General features: G+C 37.0%; 1 protein-coding gene across 1 annotated transcript in view; it reads right to left on the bottom strand.

The window, feature by feature from the left end:
• The window catches only part of MTMR2 (myotubularin related protein 2), a 108,344-nt gene extending 96,736 nt beyond the window's left edge, over nucleotides 1-11,608 (bottom strand). Inside the window, exon 1 of the mRNA XM_082659928.1 lies at nucleotides 11,358-11,608. Within this exon, the coding sequence (XP_082516054.1) occupies nucleotides 11,358-11,437 (80 nt within the window). The 5' untranslated portion in view covers nucleotides 11,438-11,608. The remainder of the gene's footprint in view (nucleotides 1-11,357) is intronic.
• Nucleotides 11,609-17,660: the final 6,052 nt, after the last annotated feature.

Below are 17,660 nucleotides of genomic sequence, written 5' to 3'. Positions count from 1 at the left end.
ATTAAAACCATGAAGTCACATATCCATTCTTTAGGCTATCTAGACAGACATTTTGTTTTCCCAAGACAGAGAAAAACAAATTATTACTATTAATTGGTAACGACCCCATCAGCATAATGAGATATTACTTTTCTGCACAAACTTCAGTCATATAAGTGAATAGGTGTTTTATTTTGTTTTGTCCTGCACTCACTAAAACATTTTGTAGGAAAATAAGAGCATTCAACGTCTCTTCCTCTTCCTAGCCTGGAATGGTTAAATTAAAAATCTAATGTATTGGCATCATTCTGTGATTTATCCCTTCTTAATTTTGAATACTATTCTCTATTTACCAGATTAAGCTGGTTGTTTTTTCTTGCTTGTTTTTGCCTTTTTTTCCTCTATCTGTATAAAAAGGATGAGGAAAACATCTCTCTTTTAAAGTACTTTTAGAATAATAATACTTAACGTTAGTATAGCCTTTTACAAATGTCAAAGAGCTCTCATACACATTTATCTTCCATACATATTACCAACTCTGGGGCTAGATTGCCTGGTACTAAATTCTGGTTCTACCACCCTGTTGTGACCTCAAGGAAGTTACTTAACCTCTCTGTGCCTCAGATTCCTCATCTGTAAAGTGGGGATAATGATAATTCTTATACCTCACGGGACTGTTATGAAAATTAAATGAATATATGTAAAATAGTTAAAACAGTGCCTACTACATGGTACACACTACACAGGCATTAACTATTCTTTTAAATTATTGTCATCAGCATAAGTCACCATATTTAGGTCTCACAGCGATTCTGTAAAAATAGGACAGCAAGTATCATTTTACCCTTTTCCAGATAAGGGAATCAGGTTCAGAGAAATCAAGGGACTCATCCAAGGTCATAGTTAAGAAGTAGAATCCGAACTAAAAACCACAGGCCTAAGAAAGTATCAAGGAATACAATGAAGGAATTATACTGCGTGATAAGGCTCCTTTTTAGAACCACCATATTTACAATTTTAAGTCTGTGGTTACAAAAAGAGCAAACAAAAATATTTCATGGGAAGAAAATTTTAAATTACAAAAATACAGCTTATTAGAAATGAATATGTGATCTTAAAATGTCTTTAAAAATCTTACAGTTAAAACATGTCCCAAAATTTCCGGAAAATTGAGTAATAGCATTTTATAGTTAAACTCAGTCGTTAATTTGAGAATTACAGAATATTTCAAAGAAAATTGGATAACGACATTTACTAATGTAAGGTTACAATTCAGTAACTATCAATATGCCATACACAATACAATATAAAACACATACAACATTAAAATTAATTCAAATACATATAGTTCAGAAAATACTTTAGAATAATTTAGTCCCTCAGAGATATTGTGAATATCAACTACAACAATGGAGTATCATAAATATAAATGACTTCAATTATTTAAGGTCTCTGGCATGGTATACAAAGTATCAGCTTCTGTACAATGCAAATAAAACCACTCCTAATAATAGCTTATAGAATACAAAGGAAAAAAAACAAAGTTTTAACAGTAACCTGTTCATACTATTTATCAAGCACCTACTATTTGCAAAGCACTATGCTAGCTACCCATCATTCAAAAAGGAAATCAGATCCTTCCTTTTCAGAAGCATAAAATTTAAAGACCAAGTAGGGATAGTGCCATGGGGGGAATAAAAGGTTTTTTTCCTCTTCCTGGACTACCAGGGGTTTCCCCCAACCCCAGTGATTTCAAAATCAGAACCAGTCATATATCTGACTAAAGATGAAGAAACAAACAGTTGATGTTCTTCAGTTATTTTTTTAGTTACTTTTTTCAGGAACAGTGATGAACTGCCTATGATTTTATATATATACGCTGTCTGGCCTAATAAAACCCACAACGTGACTTGAAGTCTAGGAGTCAGCAGATCACTTCTGGCACTAAATATCTCCATGACTTTGGAGAAAACACCACCAACCATTCCTGGTCTTCTAACACTTATGGTGCCTTTGGGTAAAGTTATTAAACTTCTCTAGGTCGTTCCCTCAACTGCAAACTTATAGAGCTGTACTAGAATCCAAAAAGTAACTGGATCGGTGGGGTTCTCACTTTAAGTAAAGACTCCTGGGCCCACTCCCAGTGATTCAGAATGTCTGGCCTGGAACCCAGGAAGCTAAGTGTTCACCAAGCACCACAAGTGACTGAGATGTGCAGGCGGGCCTCAGCCACACTTGAGAAATTAACTACATGATCTCTAATGTACCAACTGTATAAAAAGATGACATAACAAGATGACATAACTTATTTCAGAAACAAGGTCTTAGGAATTCTGGATCTAGCTCAATGTTCAGGACATAATCTATGTTAAACAAATACTTACAGAGAGTAAGAAAGGAAGGAAGGGAGCTGGTAAAGACAGAAGGGAAGGCAGGGAGGAGGCTAGCTAGCTTACTGGTCATAGTTCTGCCAAGAAACATAAAGAATGATAGTAAAATTAAAACTGTGCAAAACATACATCAGCAGCTAGAAAGCGAAGACCTCAGTCTCTACACACGTACAATTTTAAATACAACATAACCCCCTGTGAAAGTGCAAAGTACTAAGGAGAAAAAAGCAAAAAACAGTACATGGAAGCCAAAAGAATCCTAATGGAAAATTACTGATGACTAAAACTTAGTGGCTATTTTCCCTAGGTAGAAGAGAACAGAATTTTAAGAACTAGGACTTGGAATTGGGACTAAAGTTTGAAGTTACTGGTTAGTCATATGCATAAATTGCATTTGGGGTAATATATGAATTGCAGAAATATTGTTGGCAATATTCCCTTCTGTCCATTTTTTATTTCCATTTTCCCATTCACTTACATTATAATTTTTGAGATGTTTTATCTTCACTTCTGATGATCTTCAAATGTCAATGGCTCTTAACACATTAACTGTAAACAAACACAAAGGAACTTAGGGGAATTCAGATATTTAAGGAACCCTACAGTAAAGTATTCTAAAGTATTCTGTGAAGCCTACAGGGGAGGGAGGGTTGGGAAGAGGCATCATGTTTACTTGCTTTTTTATTTATCTGATGTTCAAAATGTAAAACTATTCTTCTGAATGAAAATGATACTATCCTCTTAATCATCAGGCAAAGAAAAAAAAATCCTGTTTTCTGTCAGAAGAAAAAACATTCAAAGCTAGAGAAAATTCTCTCCAAAGATGGACATTCTGAATTCACTAATGTATTGTGTACCTTATCCTTCTCCTGCTCAGCAGTACAGCTGGTCAAGGAAACTCATTTCCTCATCAAAACAACCCAACTGACCTGCCCTGGGACTGCCCTTAACTACCAAGTTTTGCCCTGGAGCTGGGGCACCAGATCGTCAGGTATGATGAGCTCATTACGGCACAGAGACTCTGACGTTAAAAATGACTTGGGTTCAAATGTCAAACCGCTCTCCCTAATCTTCAGTTTTCTCATCTGTAAAATGGAAACAGTAATACTGTTTATTTTATACAGTTATGAGGATTATATGAGAAAATGCATATAAGGGATTTACCACTATGCCTAGCATATAGTAAGCACTCAATAAATGTTAAGTGCTATTATTTATATTATTATTATTGGGACTGTTGATATTAATACTATTAATTGTTTACTACAACAACTTTCTACCACTTGAAAAGCAAAGCTTATCTCAGATGTTCATATTTTTAGGTACTGCCTTTGGTTAAAATGGAAGAGTATTATCCAATACTAGTAACAGAGGACATTCATATCATATTAAAATTTTATTTTTGACATTTGCTGCATTTCCCGGCTCAACTCAAGAAAATTAAGGCTCATAATCACTAGCCCATCATCAGCCAAAGTTATTACACCTTTTGCTAATATACAACCTCCTAACAAAGGCCTAGGTGAACAACTATTCACTTGCTGTTTTCAGTAATGGCAATTCTGTTAAGGAGATGGATACATTTGTAACCCATGCCTATTAAACCCTATGAGCACAATGAATAATGCTGTATCAACCCAGAAGAGACTCTTCTACCCTCCTCTACTTATCCCCAAATGATTAAACTCCTCTGTTTGACATTACATGCTTAAAATATTAATATTTAAGTTAGATGACACAAAAATGCATAAAACACTGAGTTCCCTGAATTTTCAATCAAACCTTTAGGTTGAAGATGTAAAAATAAACATAAGATACTGGCAAAAGCATTCATAAATTAACATAACCCAAAATGGCCTGCTTTATTTCTCTTATGAAGACCAAAGATTTTGAACTGAAAGGAGAGAAAATACCTAAGTATGACCTGATGCAATATTCTAGGGGGAGATACAACACATAGATACATGGCTTGGAAATGAACGCCAAACTGCAGAGGAGTAATCAGTGTAGGCCATCATCCTCATACCACCACTACTTTACCAGGCAACTCCTTGAGCTCTTCAAATGAAATAACAGCTGATCATTTCTCATCTGATTTCTATTTGCCTTTCTCTTAATCACCTGGCAATTAATAAGTCTATCCCCTTTATGGTCCTAGATTAAGATTATAAAAATCTGGCCCAAGATAATACAAACAAAAAAAAGTAAAAAGCTTATAAACTCAAGAGTTTAGAGCATTCCAAGATACAGTTCTCTATTTCGGTCTGCTATGATATATCATCTCTTTCCAAGCATTTTCTATTATGGTCATTGCAGGCAAATCTAAGAACGCCTTTGGCATAAATTAAGTGTTGTACACTCAAACTGAAAAATATTTTCCTTGCTTTAAGATGATTTATTTGTATACGTGGAAGAAGCTGCTGACTATCTCCAATACCCATTCTCTCCTATTCCTTAGAGATAGACCTCCAATGTCCAGCTCAGAATAAAGCCTCCCAGAAGAGACTACATATCCTAGCCTCCGTTGTGGCTAGGTATGGCCATGGGACCATGATCTGGCCAACTGGATGTAAGCTTAAAGGCGGTATGTGACTTCAAAAGAAGTATTCTTTACATAGAGGAACATGCCTCTCTTCTTCCCTTCCTCCTTCCTTTCAACTAATGAAGATCCAATGGGTAAAGCATTGCAATAGCAATTTCAGTTTTTGAGCTAACACTGGAATGTAACATACACTAAGTCAGAAAGAGTCTGTGTCCTTGATACTTTATATCCACTATATCAGATCTGTATTAACTATCTCCGGGCTTTTACCGTGGGGGGAAAAAAAAACACAAAATTATCTGTTTTAAGCCACTGTTAGTTTGATTTTCTGTTATACTCTAAACCTAAATCCTAACTTTAAAAAAATAATAAAGAGTTTTCCAAGTAAGTGTATTTAGGTTTTTTGAAGTGTATAGGTTGAAACATTTTAAAAGTTAATTTTTATTATATTGAAAACATAGCATTTGCCCTTATTTAATCTAGACTAAGAAGTACTTAAAGAGGTCAAGAGTTAATCACATCCAGTAAAGAGTCTTTGAAAGAAGGAAAGTTCATCAGCAATTACTGCATGGGTACTATGTACTTGGCCAGGAGAAGAATTGTGAAGCTTGCTCATTAGTGGTCTATAGTGATGACAACATTGGTACGTGTAGAGAAACACATTAAGAGGGATAAGCACAATCAGTTCTGTGTAATAAAGCTACAAGAAAGGGAATTGAGGTTATTATTTTCATTAAGAGGGCATCTTCTCTAGTCCCTTTAATTTTAAGAACCTTGTATCAATCTTTTCATTTTATATAGTTCCGCTTTTAACCTGACTTCCTGTGGAATGCAGGCTTATAAGATCACTCCCTATCCATATCACCTCTCAATAGTTTTAATCCTACCCACTGATTTAACTAAATTATAGAGTAGGCCCAGAGATGGCAAGTGCTTTACCTATTCAAAACTAACTTCCTTTAAAAAGAGAAAATATTCTATACTAATCTAGAGAATGATCAAGTCCTGAATCACATGCAACCTTTGTCCCTGATGAATTTGAATACAATAGCATTAACTGGCAGCTTTCCAAAATAAACTCACTGCTTACTGAACATCTGTATCTGGGTTATTTCCTTCCCTTGGACATAATCCTTTATTGGTTCAGGTGATGGCCTCCTGGAATTCTTTATAATACTTTTTTAATATGTATGTTACCACTAATGCATCTCACCAAGGATCTATTTTTAAGAAAACCCTAAAACATATATTCTTGATTTGGTGTTCTTTCTTGTAGCTACGAAAGAAAAAAGCTCAGGAAATTTCCAAAAAGCAAGATACAATAAATCCACAAGAGATGACTTTTACCTCTCACTACTTCAGTCAGTATTTTTACAAAAGTGCTAAGTAACAGGCTTATAGTAGTTCTAACACAGATCTTAATCTAGTCCATTTCAACTTATATTGATGGAGTTACTAGGCAACAATCAGGAAAAGACCCAAGACAATGGTTCTCAAACTTCAGCATGCATCAGGATCACCTGGAGGTCTTATTAAAATACAAACTGCGGTCTCCACCCCCAAAGCTTTTGATTCAGTTAGACTTGAGGTAGGCCCAGGAAATCTGTATTTTAACAAATTCCCAAGGGATGCTGATGCTACTGTCCTGGAACTACTGACCTATATTAATAGAAGACTATTGATGATAGCATAAGGAAGAAAGAATAAAACATACACAGGACCCAGTCTCAGCCTTAGTATTAACTTGTATACTTTTGATTGGTAAGTAATTTAAATGTTCTTCCAGAAAGATATATACAATTACTGATTAGTTCACAAGAATATTGGATCTTATCTAACAGAACTTTAAGGTTCTTTTAGGGTCCTGTTATAATGAAACCCAAAATAAGTAATTTTTAGGCTACCAAAATGTTCAATGTCTGATGCAAGGTGTTAATAACAAGGCCAAGGTTGGAGATTCAACCTATTAGCTTCACTTTGTTCTGTAGCTATAGTTTCTACCACCAATCAGGCCAGCTGCCTCAGAAGACATGCCAAGAGTCAAAAGGGGTATTGGCAAGAATGTGTGATTGGATACAAATCCATCACCACTACTGAAAAAACAACCTAAAAGGATATTTCCTACTTACATCACCTCTAAGTAACCTTGGGGCTGAAACTAGAAATGAGACCTTATGACAAAATGTATTTTAGAAATCTTAAAAACTCTCCTACCTCTTCAGGCTGTAAGTACCATCAAAACTCATAGAAACAGAAATCCAGGATCTACTGTTTTCAAATGATGATAATTTTAAGGAAGACACGCAATTCAAAAATCTAATTAGTTGGAGCTACTTTTTTGATTACATTATGTGCACCTCCCCTCTGATTTTTTTTAATCTAAGTTAAACGTAAATACAGAATGCTCATAAATACTAACGACTATACAGACTAGAAATCAACTGATAACCCAAAATCATCTGAGACAAACAAGTGGTACCCAGAGTAATTAGAAAATGAGGATATATATATATAGGATGAAAGAAATATACATTAAATAAAATGACTGAAAAAATAAATTAGAGAGAAAGAGACCAAAGTAATCAAGACAGATGGAAAATCCGGTAGGCTAAGGAAACAATGTTGTGAAGACATGCAGGAGTGGGCACAGAAAAGATAATGCAGCCAATAAAATAGCTCAGGGTGTCAAGAGGCTTCATGCAAGGGTAACTTCCCAGCTTGAACCTGAAGTTGTGACTTTACAGGCCAAATCCACATAAGAAAACCCTTTTTAATTCTTTGAATAGAAACAGCAAATAAGACAAGTGGGGTGAACATTCAGTCAACATTTCTTTATTCAATCATTCACTGGGCACATATTCAGCACCAGATATATTAGCATGTGATTATGCACTGTAAAAAGTAATCAAAGAAACTCACTTAAGCAGTACATTTTATAACAGTGTACAAAATGGAAAACCAGACTAAGAAGGCAGAATAGTACCAATATAGTATCAAATTCTGCTGTATAACTTCTACAATTCTAAGGCTCAGGCCTACCCTAGCTACCATATCCAGCCTACAGTGTTGTTTTATCAATATCCTACACAAGAATCAGAGCAAAACCAACAAGAAGAAAATTATGGAATACAGCCAGATAAACAGTGTGCTGAAGTGAATTTTTTCACAACTCTTTCTCTCTGTGGGGCAGAACATGTGTGATGAATGGACAATAGCAGGATATACAAGAGCTGCTGAACAGCTCACTGAAGTACACAATACCAAGCAGGACTCACCAAAGAAAATTACTTTTTTTAAGGATGCAAGACGATGTAATTCCTAATCATATACAGCTGATTAGGAAACTGCTATGTGAATATCATATTAAGAATGAAACTGTTCTTCTGTGACCAAAGATATCAGGCCTATGATGACCTAGAAGGCAAAGCCAGAGCAACGGCAATTCTGAGCTGACTACAGATTTATAGATACATACATAGGCAGTAGATATATAAATATCAAGATTCAATATATGCTTAGTGTGAACTACAGATCCCACAAGAGCTAGTCACCCAACTTAAATGGAGTGTGTCATTTTCCAAAAAACAATGGGCAACCACATAGGTTACAGTACTATTTTTCAGATTTATATTCTTCCTACTTCCCAGAACAGTGTAAAACATTTTACAAATTAACACATTTAAACATAATATTTAAAATGAATTCATCTAACAGAAGTACTTGAAGAAATTAAAGATGAGTATATTACCAACTTCAGTTATAAATCTGACTTAAGTCTTTTGCCAAATTGAAGATGCATTAATAGTTTCCATTTTCAAACAAATAGGAAATATAATTTTTTGCATAAACAATTTTCCTTGGAACTAAACTCAGCAGAAATTTGTTAATCAAATGTGTAAAAGACAATCTGTAACACACTGAACAGTATTATTAACTATTATTCTACAGGAGATATCAAAACAATTTCACAAGGCAATTTCCTAATTGAAAATTTGAAAATGAAAATTTCCTAATTGTATAAAACAAAAGCATAACTACAATTTAAGGGTGAGATTTCTGCAAAAGGCTGAGATAATACAGTTCAAACACCAATATTTTGCTTTATTATAGGCTAACAAAAGTAATAAACTTAATCTGGGTAGCCACTTAACATTGCTTTTATAACCACAGTTGTCCACCCCCATCCCCCATGTACTAGAATCATCTGTGACTGTTACCCTAAATTAAGTTTAAAATTAGGCTTTCTAACAAGTGTCTACAATGCAGCTTTTCTATAATGTTGATTAAAGAGAATACCACAAACAGGTGTAATGATTCATGAAATAAAAGATATGAAAGAATTTAGCAGGGTGGACTGTATACAGTAGACAATCAAATGTTATTTTTCCACCTTCTAGAGAAGAGGAATAAAAGCTGGCATTTTCCTGTGGAAGTAGAGTCATACTTATATTTTTGTCTGGAGGGGATGAAGCTAACATACTCTAGTCAAAATTCAAGGAGTTCTTAATTTTCTCAAATTCATATGTAACATAATGTTTCATTAAGAAGTTAAAAATGTATATATATAAACTTTAAAGTTGCTGGACTTTTTTTTTTTTTTTAGAAAATAATTGTGCTTAAGTGGCACAGGTAGGTACATTAGTTTGTAATACTAACAGACATTTATTTAGTGTAATTGCAAAAATTCATAACAAAGGTTATTATCATCAAGTATTATCATTAAGATAAAGAATTTTAGAGCTCCAAAGGACCTTACAGGTTTTCTAGATCAACCCCCTTATTTCAAAAGATGAAAAAACTGCAGACTGGAAAGGTTAAATGATACAGGCCAAATCACTAGCTGAGCCTAGGACTTTAAAAGAGCCTGAGCCTCCTGACTTCCAGTACTTTCTTTCTAACAACACTATGCTACCTCCTGTGGTTCCAAATCCTCTCCCTTGGATGAGATTACTAGTTGCCTCATTTTTGTTCTTTACATTCTATCCTGAGCCATAGTTGTCATTCGTAATTCTCCCATAAAATTGTAATTTTCCAACCTGTTTTCTGAATGATTTTACAGCTGAGTGTAAATCCCCAGCTTTCTAAATTTCCAAGTAATAAACATAAACTTAAAAAATACTTAAAACAAATGTACACTGTACATAATCAAACACAAAGAAAAATTCTTCTCTCCTGGATAACTCAATATACAAATTAAAAAAAAAAACATTTATTAAGCACCTCTGACAGGCAGGGTCTCTGTTTAATGCTGGTGATATGAAGATGAATACGATCCTTGTCCTCAAGTAGCTTACAGCCTAGTAGAGAAGACAATTAAACCAACAATTACACTGTGCTTGTTAAGGACTCTGAAAACAGTGTGGGCAGGTTGCTATGAACGCATTTAGGAGAATCTAATTTAGAACGGTGGGATCAGCTAATGATTTCCCAATGAGGTCCCGAACAGCCACAGGAAAAAAAATGGCAGTATCACCCATATCTAGCAGAATCCAAAGTGAATTAGAAGACACAGAGCAACTTCAATTTATTCACAGGAAAAAATGAAAATAGTGTTTTCACAGCGGTTTAGTATCTAATAACTCTCTAATAACAACTAGACTATTTTTCAATGGAAAAGAACCTGATTTCATTGTGGCCATATAACAAATACAGGTCTTCCAATTATTTCTTAATAAAATTTTAAATCATTATTTTAAAACCAAAGGAAAAAACTGCGTCTGAAACACGTGTAGTTAACATTCACAACAGCTCTCTGCAAAGCTGCATAGTAAAGTCCTCCTCAAAATCCCATCTGGTACAAGAGAAATAACCTGGAGAACCGGTAGCCCAAGAAGGAAGAAAACTACCACTCATTAGTTACTCGGGAATAATGACTTTCAGCTGCAAGATTCAGACCAGAGAAGCACAGTGATGGGTATTTTTACTTACATTTTAAAGCAAAAGCGGGGGGGCGGGGGTGGAGATCAGAATGTAAGGAAAATAGTAAAAGAAATAAGTGAAGCGAAGGGAAAGAGACGAAAGAGTCGGCAAGAAACCAAAAAGCAAAGACTTAAAGACGAATGGAGAAAACACTGGAGGATGATTCTGGAAAAAGTGGTCAAGAGAGAAAGGCAGGGAGGAAATGGGGGAAGAGCTATACAAAAAATGAATTAAGAAGTAATGAAAGATTAGAGAATGTAATGAACCGGGGCTTCCCCAACCGCGGATAAAACGACCTCGGAATACAAAAGGTAGAGGAGCCGAAAGAGAAGCAGTGAGTTTTAACCTCCTCTTTCCCAGCCTCTAACCCCCAGAGAGGGAGAAAGAAGACGTTCCCAGTCCTAGGGAAGGAATTCCGGCGCAGTCTTCTGGAACCAGAGGCGGCGAGCTGGGGCACCATCCAGCGAGGCCCCGGCCCCTCTTCATCCCCCTCGGACGCTGGGCAAGGCCCTGGGCGTCCCGGTTACCTGGACAGGGAATCCACGCTGGGTGGCCGTGCTACTGCCGGCTGGGAGCCAAGACTCTCGCAACTCGAGCTCTTCTCCATGGCGCGGCGGAGGCAGCGGGAGAGAAAGCCTGCAGCGACCTCCGCGACTGCCGGGCTGGAGAAACGGAGGGCGGAGTGCGACTGGCAGGGGCCGCGGTCAGGCCCGCGCCGGCCCAGGAGGGAGACCGGAAGCGGCCATGTTCCCCCAGCTTGCACCGCGCGCGGGGGCTGCCGGGGAGCCGGAGGACCCCGCGGCGCCCTCAGACGCCCGCCCCCCACGCGCCACGCACGCTGTGACCCCCAGCGCCCCCACGCGCCGCGCCAGCTGTGTCCGCCGTGCCTCCGCTGGTCGATGGGAAAGTGAGGGGGCAGCACCGGAGGGGAGGGGATTCCGTGAAGCAGGAGGGACCAGGGCTGCGGAAGGAGGGGACATTTTAAAAATAAGAGAGAGGAAACAGGGAATGTTACGAACGAGCGTCTCAAGAGAAGAAAGAGACAAGGACCTTAAGGACGGGGAAGATTGTGACAGGAATGTGGAGGTCAGGGAAAGTGGGAGGACAGAGTAATAAAGGAACGTGGGCAAACAGGATGAGGGGGCAGAGGGACTTGGGGAATGAGGAAGGGTGGAAGAGAACATAGGGACGCGTAAAGGATAAGGATGTGAGAGATGAGATGGCAAAATGTTCACCGGATTGGGGGCTGAAAATAATGATTAAATAGTTGTTCATTAAATCATAAAGGCTGCTTTAGAGTTAGTCATGCATTCAAATCCTGCCTCTGCCAGTTATTTGCAGTGTAATTCAAGGCATGGAACATCAGCTTCCCTATCTTTAAAATAGGAATAATAATAGCTTCAGAGATTAAATGAGTTAATACATGTTAAATGCTTAAAATAATGCTTGATACATAGAAAATACTCAAATGTAAGTAGTATTACTACTGTCTCCGTAGGGGTTGTTAGGATGGAATGGACTAATGTATATAAACAGTTTCTAAAACAACTTCAAAAATGGTGGCTGTAGGAGGGGAAGATGTAGGAAGCAGGGCTGAGAAGTAAGCAAGTGATTGGTATGGGAAGGGTAATAGGGAAAGTATAAAACAGGTAGAGAAAAAGTTAATGTTCATTCTATTTCCGTTGCACCCCTGGCCCAGCATTGTAGAAAGGGCGCTAGAACAGAAGCTGAAACTTTCAGTCCTACTGTGAGTTGGATTAAAGTCTCTGTGGTCTGGAAGTGTCTGAAGGGGAAAATCACTTTTGGCATTAATCCATTGTCCACACAAAAACAGTATGAAAGAGGAAATAGGGAAGGAACTGTTAATTGTGTGAAAAGATTAGACACATATACTGTTGGATGCAGTGGTGTTGGACAGAGGGCAAACTTTTAGTAATGTTTCCCTGTCCTCTCAAATTCCCAAGCAGGGCAGGAAGGGAGGGTAGAGGGATAGAACTGTGATAAGAGAACCAGAACTGGGTGAAGGAGAAATGCTTCTGCTGGTAATTTTCTGTTACAGAGGACAAAGGAATGCCATAGGAAGGATACATAAAAGAATTTTTCTGATAGAGACTGAATCCCAATCACCTCGTGTATGTGGTATAAAAATATGCAAAGATTATTTCTGAAAAACTTAAGACAATGAGACTTTTAAAAAAAAAACACTTCCTTGCTAGGATAAATAGAATTATGTTGATTTAAACTATATTTAATTTATACTGACAACTGATGTTTTTAAGAAAATCTTAAAGTATAGGACCAGTGCAATTGAAATATTAACTTGCAAGTACCTTCCCCAGAGGAACAACTAGCCTAGTTGTGTTCAGTATAAACTATAGTACCTATTACAATGAATGAATATGTGTTTAAGCAGAAAGACGTGGCCTTTCTGTTCCATTCTCCAGCTTGGCAGGGACAGGATGGTAACTGATGGGTTTTATTTCTATAATTTTTTTTTTTTTTTTTTTTTGCGGTACGCGGGCCTCTCACTGTTGTGGCCTCTCCCGTTGCGGACCACAGGCTCGGACGCGCAGGCTCAGCGGCCATGGCTCACGGGCCCAGCCTCTCCGTGGCATGTGGGATTTTCCCAGACCGGAGCACGAACCCGTGTCCCCTGCATCTGCAGGCGGACTCTCAACCACTGCGCCACCAGGGAAGCCCATTTCTATAACTTTTAAAGAGAACTGTACTCCTCTGATAGGCAGAGAGAATAGGTAGTCAGGAACACTTGACAAGAGTAAACATCTACAGTGATTCATTAAAAAAATATTGCTTCTCCATCCCTATCTGCCTTCCAAAATGCTGGCTCACTGTCATCTGATACCTTGACATAGATTTTCCAAGCTAAGTTTAGTAGAAACTGATGAATTCTTGAACGGGAGACACATGTACTTTCTACTACCCAGTTCATTTTTAGCACTGTGTTAATAGAGCACTTGAAACCATCTGCCTGATGATGTAATAATTTGTATATGAGTCTATTTGATGATTAATAAAGCACAGTAATGTTAAGTGTACAGACTTTGGAACCAGAAAAATCTGAATTGGAATACTGATTCTGTCACTTACTTGCTCTGTGATTTTGATTAAGATGCTTCACCAAGATTCAGTTTTCTCATTTCTAATATGGCATTAAAAATACCCATATAATGGGTTGTTTTTCTCTACATAGAATTTGTTGCATAGTATCCTTTCCACAGATAAAAACTATAAACTCGGGGCTTCCCTGGTGGCGCAGTGGTTGAGAGTCCGCCTGCCGATGCAGGGGACACGGGTTTGTGCCCTGGTATAAAAACTCAGACATATGCAATTTCATTCCTGGGTGTATAGCTGAAAGAAACAAAAACACTAATTTGAAGATACATACAGCCAATGTTCATAGCAACATTATTTACAATTGCAAAGATATGGCAGCAACCTAAGGGTCCATCAACAGATAAACAGATAAAGAAGATGTGGTGTACACACACACACATACACACACACACACACACACACACACACACACACTCACACACACAAAATGTAATACTATTCAGCCATAAAAAAGGATGAGATTTTGCCATTTCAGCAACATGGATGACTTGCAGGGCATTATGCTAAGTGAAATAAGTCAGATGGTGAAAGACAAATACTGTATGATATCACATATATGTGGAATCTAAAAAATACAACAAACTAGTGAGTAAAACAACAAAAGAAGCAGACTCAGATATAGAGAACAAATTCATTGTTGGTTATCAGTGGGGAGAGGGGCAATAGGAGTAGGGGAAAAGGGGGTTATTATGAGATTATATGAAATCATCTGCGTGAAACTTTTGAAAATCGTAAAGCACTATAGAATTTTAAAAATCATTCAATAAAAACAAATTTTTTTTAAAAACCCTATTTTGATTTGAATAACATAAAGGCAGAATGCAAGCAGCTCAGATAAAAAACCTACTACTCTTCCAGTTAAAAGAACTGAAGCAAGATTTGAGTTGTTACCCACTACAAGCAAAACAAAATCTTCAGTTTGTTTCAAACCAAGTTAATTTCTTGCTAAACAAAAGCATCGGTACTGTGCAGAGAAATAAAACAGAATCCAGAGACTCTAAAACAACGTTCGTAAATGCCAAACACACAATTCAGAATTACTTGACATTAAAAGTACCAAGAAAGTGAGACCTAGTGTCAAAGGAAAAAGTAAAGAGAAGCTAAATTCCAGATGACAAAAATGTTGGGATTATTAGACAATGACTTCAAAGCAGCTAATACTGAACTATGTTCAATGAAATAAAAGACAATATACTTGTAATCAATGAAAAGATAGTAAAACTCAGCAGAGGAATCAAATATAAAAGATTCAAATGGAAATTTTAAGAAAAATACAGTCCCTGAAATAAAAAGATTCACTGGCTGGGCCTAACAGCAGAATGGACTTAACAGAGAAAAATGCCAGAAATCAATAGAAATTATCCAATATGAAAAAGCATGAGGAAAAAATATTAACAGAGCCCAAGGGACATGTAGGACAATATCAAAAGGTCTAATATACAAATAATTGGAGCCCAGAAGAAGTAGAAAAAATTAGAGAAAACTATTTAAAGAAACTAGCCAAAAAAACTTACCAAAATTTGACCAACAACATAAATTTACAGATTCAAGCTGCTCAGAAAACATAAAATGGGATAAATTCAAAGAAAACTATGCCTAGACACATCATAATTAAACTGCTGAAAACCAAAACAAATCTTAAAAGCAGCTACAGAAAAATGACACATTACATATAGGGAACCACAATTCTAAGGGTCACAGGTTTCCCAGCAAATATTATGAGTGATAGAAAACAGAGCAAAATCTTTAGAGTGTTTAAAGAAAAAAAAAAAAGGTAAAACTACATATATATATATATATATAAATATATATATATATATGTCTCTTACAGAAACATCTTTCAAGGATGATGGTGCAATGAAGACATTTTTAGATGAAGGACATTAAGAGAATGTGTTGCCAGCAGACACACACGACAAGATACACTAAAGGAAATTCTTCAGGCTAAAGAGAAATGATACCAAGGGAAACTTGGGCATTCAGGATGAAGATTAATAATGGGAACTATCTGGATAAATATAAAAGACTGTTTTCCCTTTTAATTTCTTTAAAATACATAATACTTTTTAAAGCAAAACTTACAGCATTTTCTGGTGGAGTTTGTAATGCATGTAGATGTAATATATATGAAAATCAGAGCATAAAGGCTGTCAAGGGTTCATTGTAAATAGAACTATGTAATTGCAAAGTTTCTGTATTTTCCATAAAGTGGTTCAAATAATTCTAAAGAATCTTATTGTTAAGGTATTATTATTATCCCTATTTTACAGAGTAAACATTTCTGAAGCTTTGTAAGTTTAAATATTTCAAGATCACCTGAAGTACAGTTTAAGTCCACTTAACTCTGATGCCTATCTTCTTAATCACTGTGCTGTGCTTCTTCATGAATAATTCATATAATCCTCACAACAAGCCTTTGAGTTAAATGCTCATTGAGGATTGGTAACAAAATTTCCTTTGCTTAGTATACTTCTATAAGCTTCTTGGTCCAATTCTTCTTTGCTCTGGAAGTCCCCTAAAATTAATGACTCTCCCCCAGCTTTCCAGGAGGCAAATGGGATCAGCAAATTATACTAGTATTCTTCATTAAATCATTCTACAATTTTTTCTAAGAAAGCTGTATTTCACAAGTTTATCACAACAATACAGTATGCCTGCAAAATTCTTATAAGAATTCTCTCTCTCAGCACTCTTACTATTTAATATTGCTTGTAAAGAGCAGAGAGCATGTAGCATATTAACCCCTAACCTCCAACCCACCCATGGAATTGTGATTAGATCCTGTCAGACCAAATCATTTCCACCACAAAGAAAGTAATAAAAAGGGTCGGACTTCCAATTCTTGACAAAATGGTGAACTAACATGGACTCTGTCTTCCTCCTCCAACTCAACACTTGTAGTCATGCAGGAGCAGGAAGGAGATTGGGGGGCCTGAGAAAATAAAAAACTGTGAGAAGTCCTTTGAGAAAGAGAAGGTGACTGGCTTTCAGTGCATCGAGAATAGCAGTCCCTATGAAAAGTGAGGGGAAAAAAATTAGATGTGTTTTTTTTCCTGCACATTACAAGTGGGTCACTGTCTTCCAGGCATTTCTGCAAGGCAGAAAATATGTGTTAGGCTAGCATCAAGAAATGGCAATGTTTTCCTGGATGTGAATTCAAAACCACGGACAACAATATCCAGAGTACTTTAAGAATACATAAAGAGGACTTACCGATCAACAACAGAAAGTCAAATAATCCTATTACAAAATGGGCAAAGGACTTGAATAGACATTTCTCCAAAGATGATATACAAATGGCCAACAAGCATATGAAAAAGACCCTCAAGGTCACTAATTACTGGAGAACTGCAAATCAAAACCATAATGAGGGCTTCCCTGGTGGCGCAGTGGTTGAGAATCTGCCTGCTAATGCAGGGGACACGGTTTCAAGCCCTGGTCTGGGAGGATCCCACGTGCTGTGGAGCAACTAGGCCCATGAGCCACAACTACTGATCTTGCGTGTCTGGAGCCTGTGCTCTGCAACAAGAGAGGCCGCGCACCACGATGAAGAGTGGCCCCAGCTTGCCACAACTAGAGAAAGCCCTCGCACAGAAACGAAGACCCAACACAGCAAAAATAAATTAAAAAATTAAAAAAAAAAAAACCATAATGAGATTCTGCTTCATACCCATTAAGATGGCTACTATCAAAAT

Source organism: Grampus griseus (assembly GCF_964374135.1).
Source record: "Grampus griseus genome assembly, chromosome: 8".
Lineage (NCBI taxonomy): Eukaryota > Metazoa > Chordata > Mammalia > Artiodactyla > Delphinidae > Grampus > Grampus griseus.
This window is presented reverse-complemented; position numbering and strand designations above follow the sequence as displayed.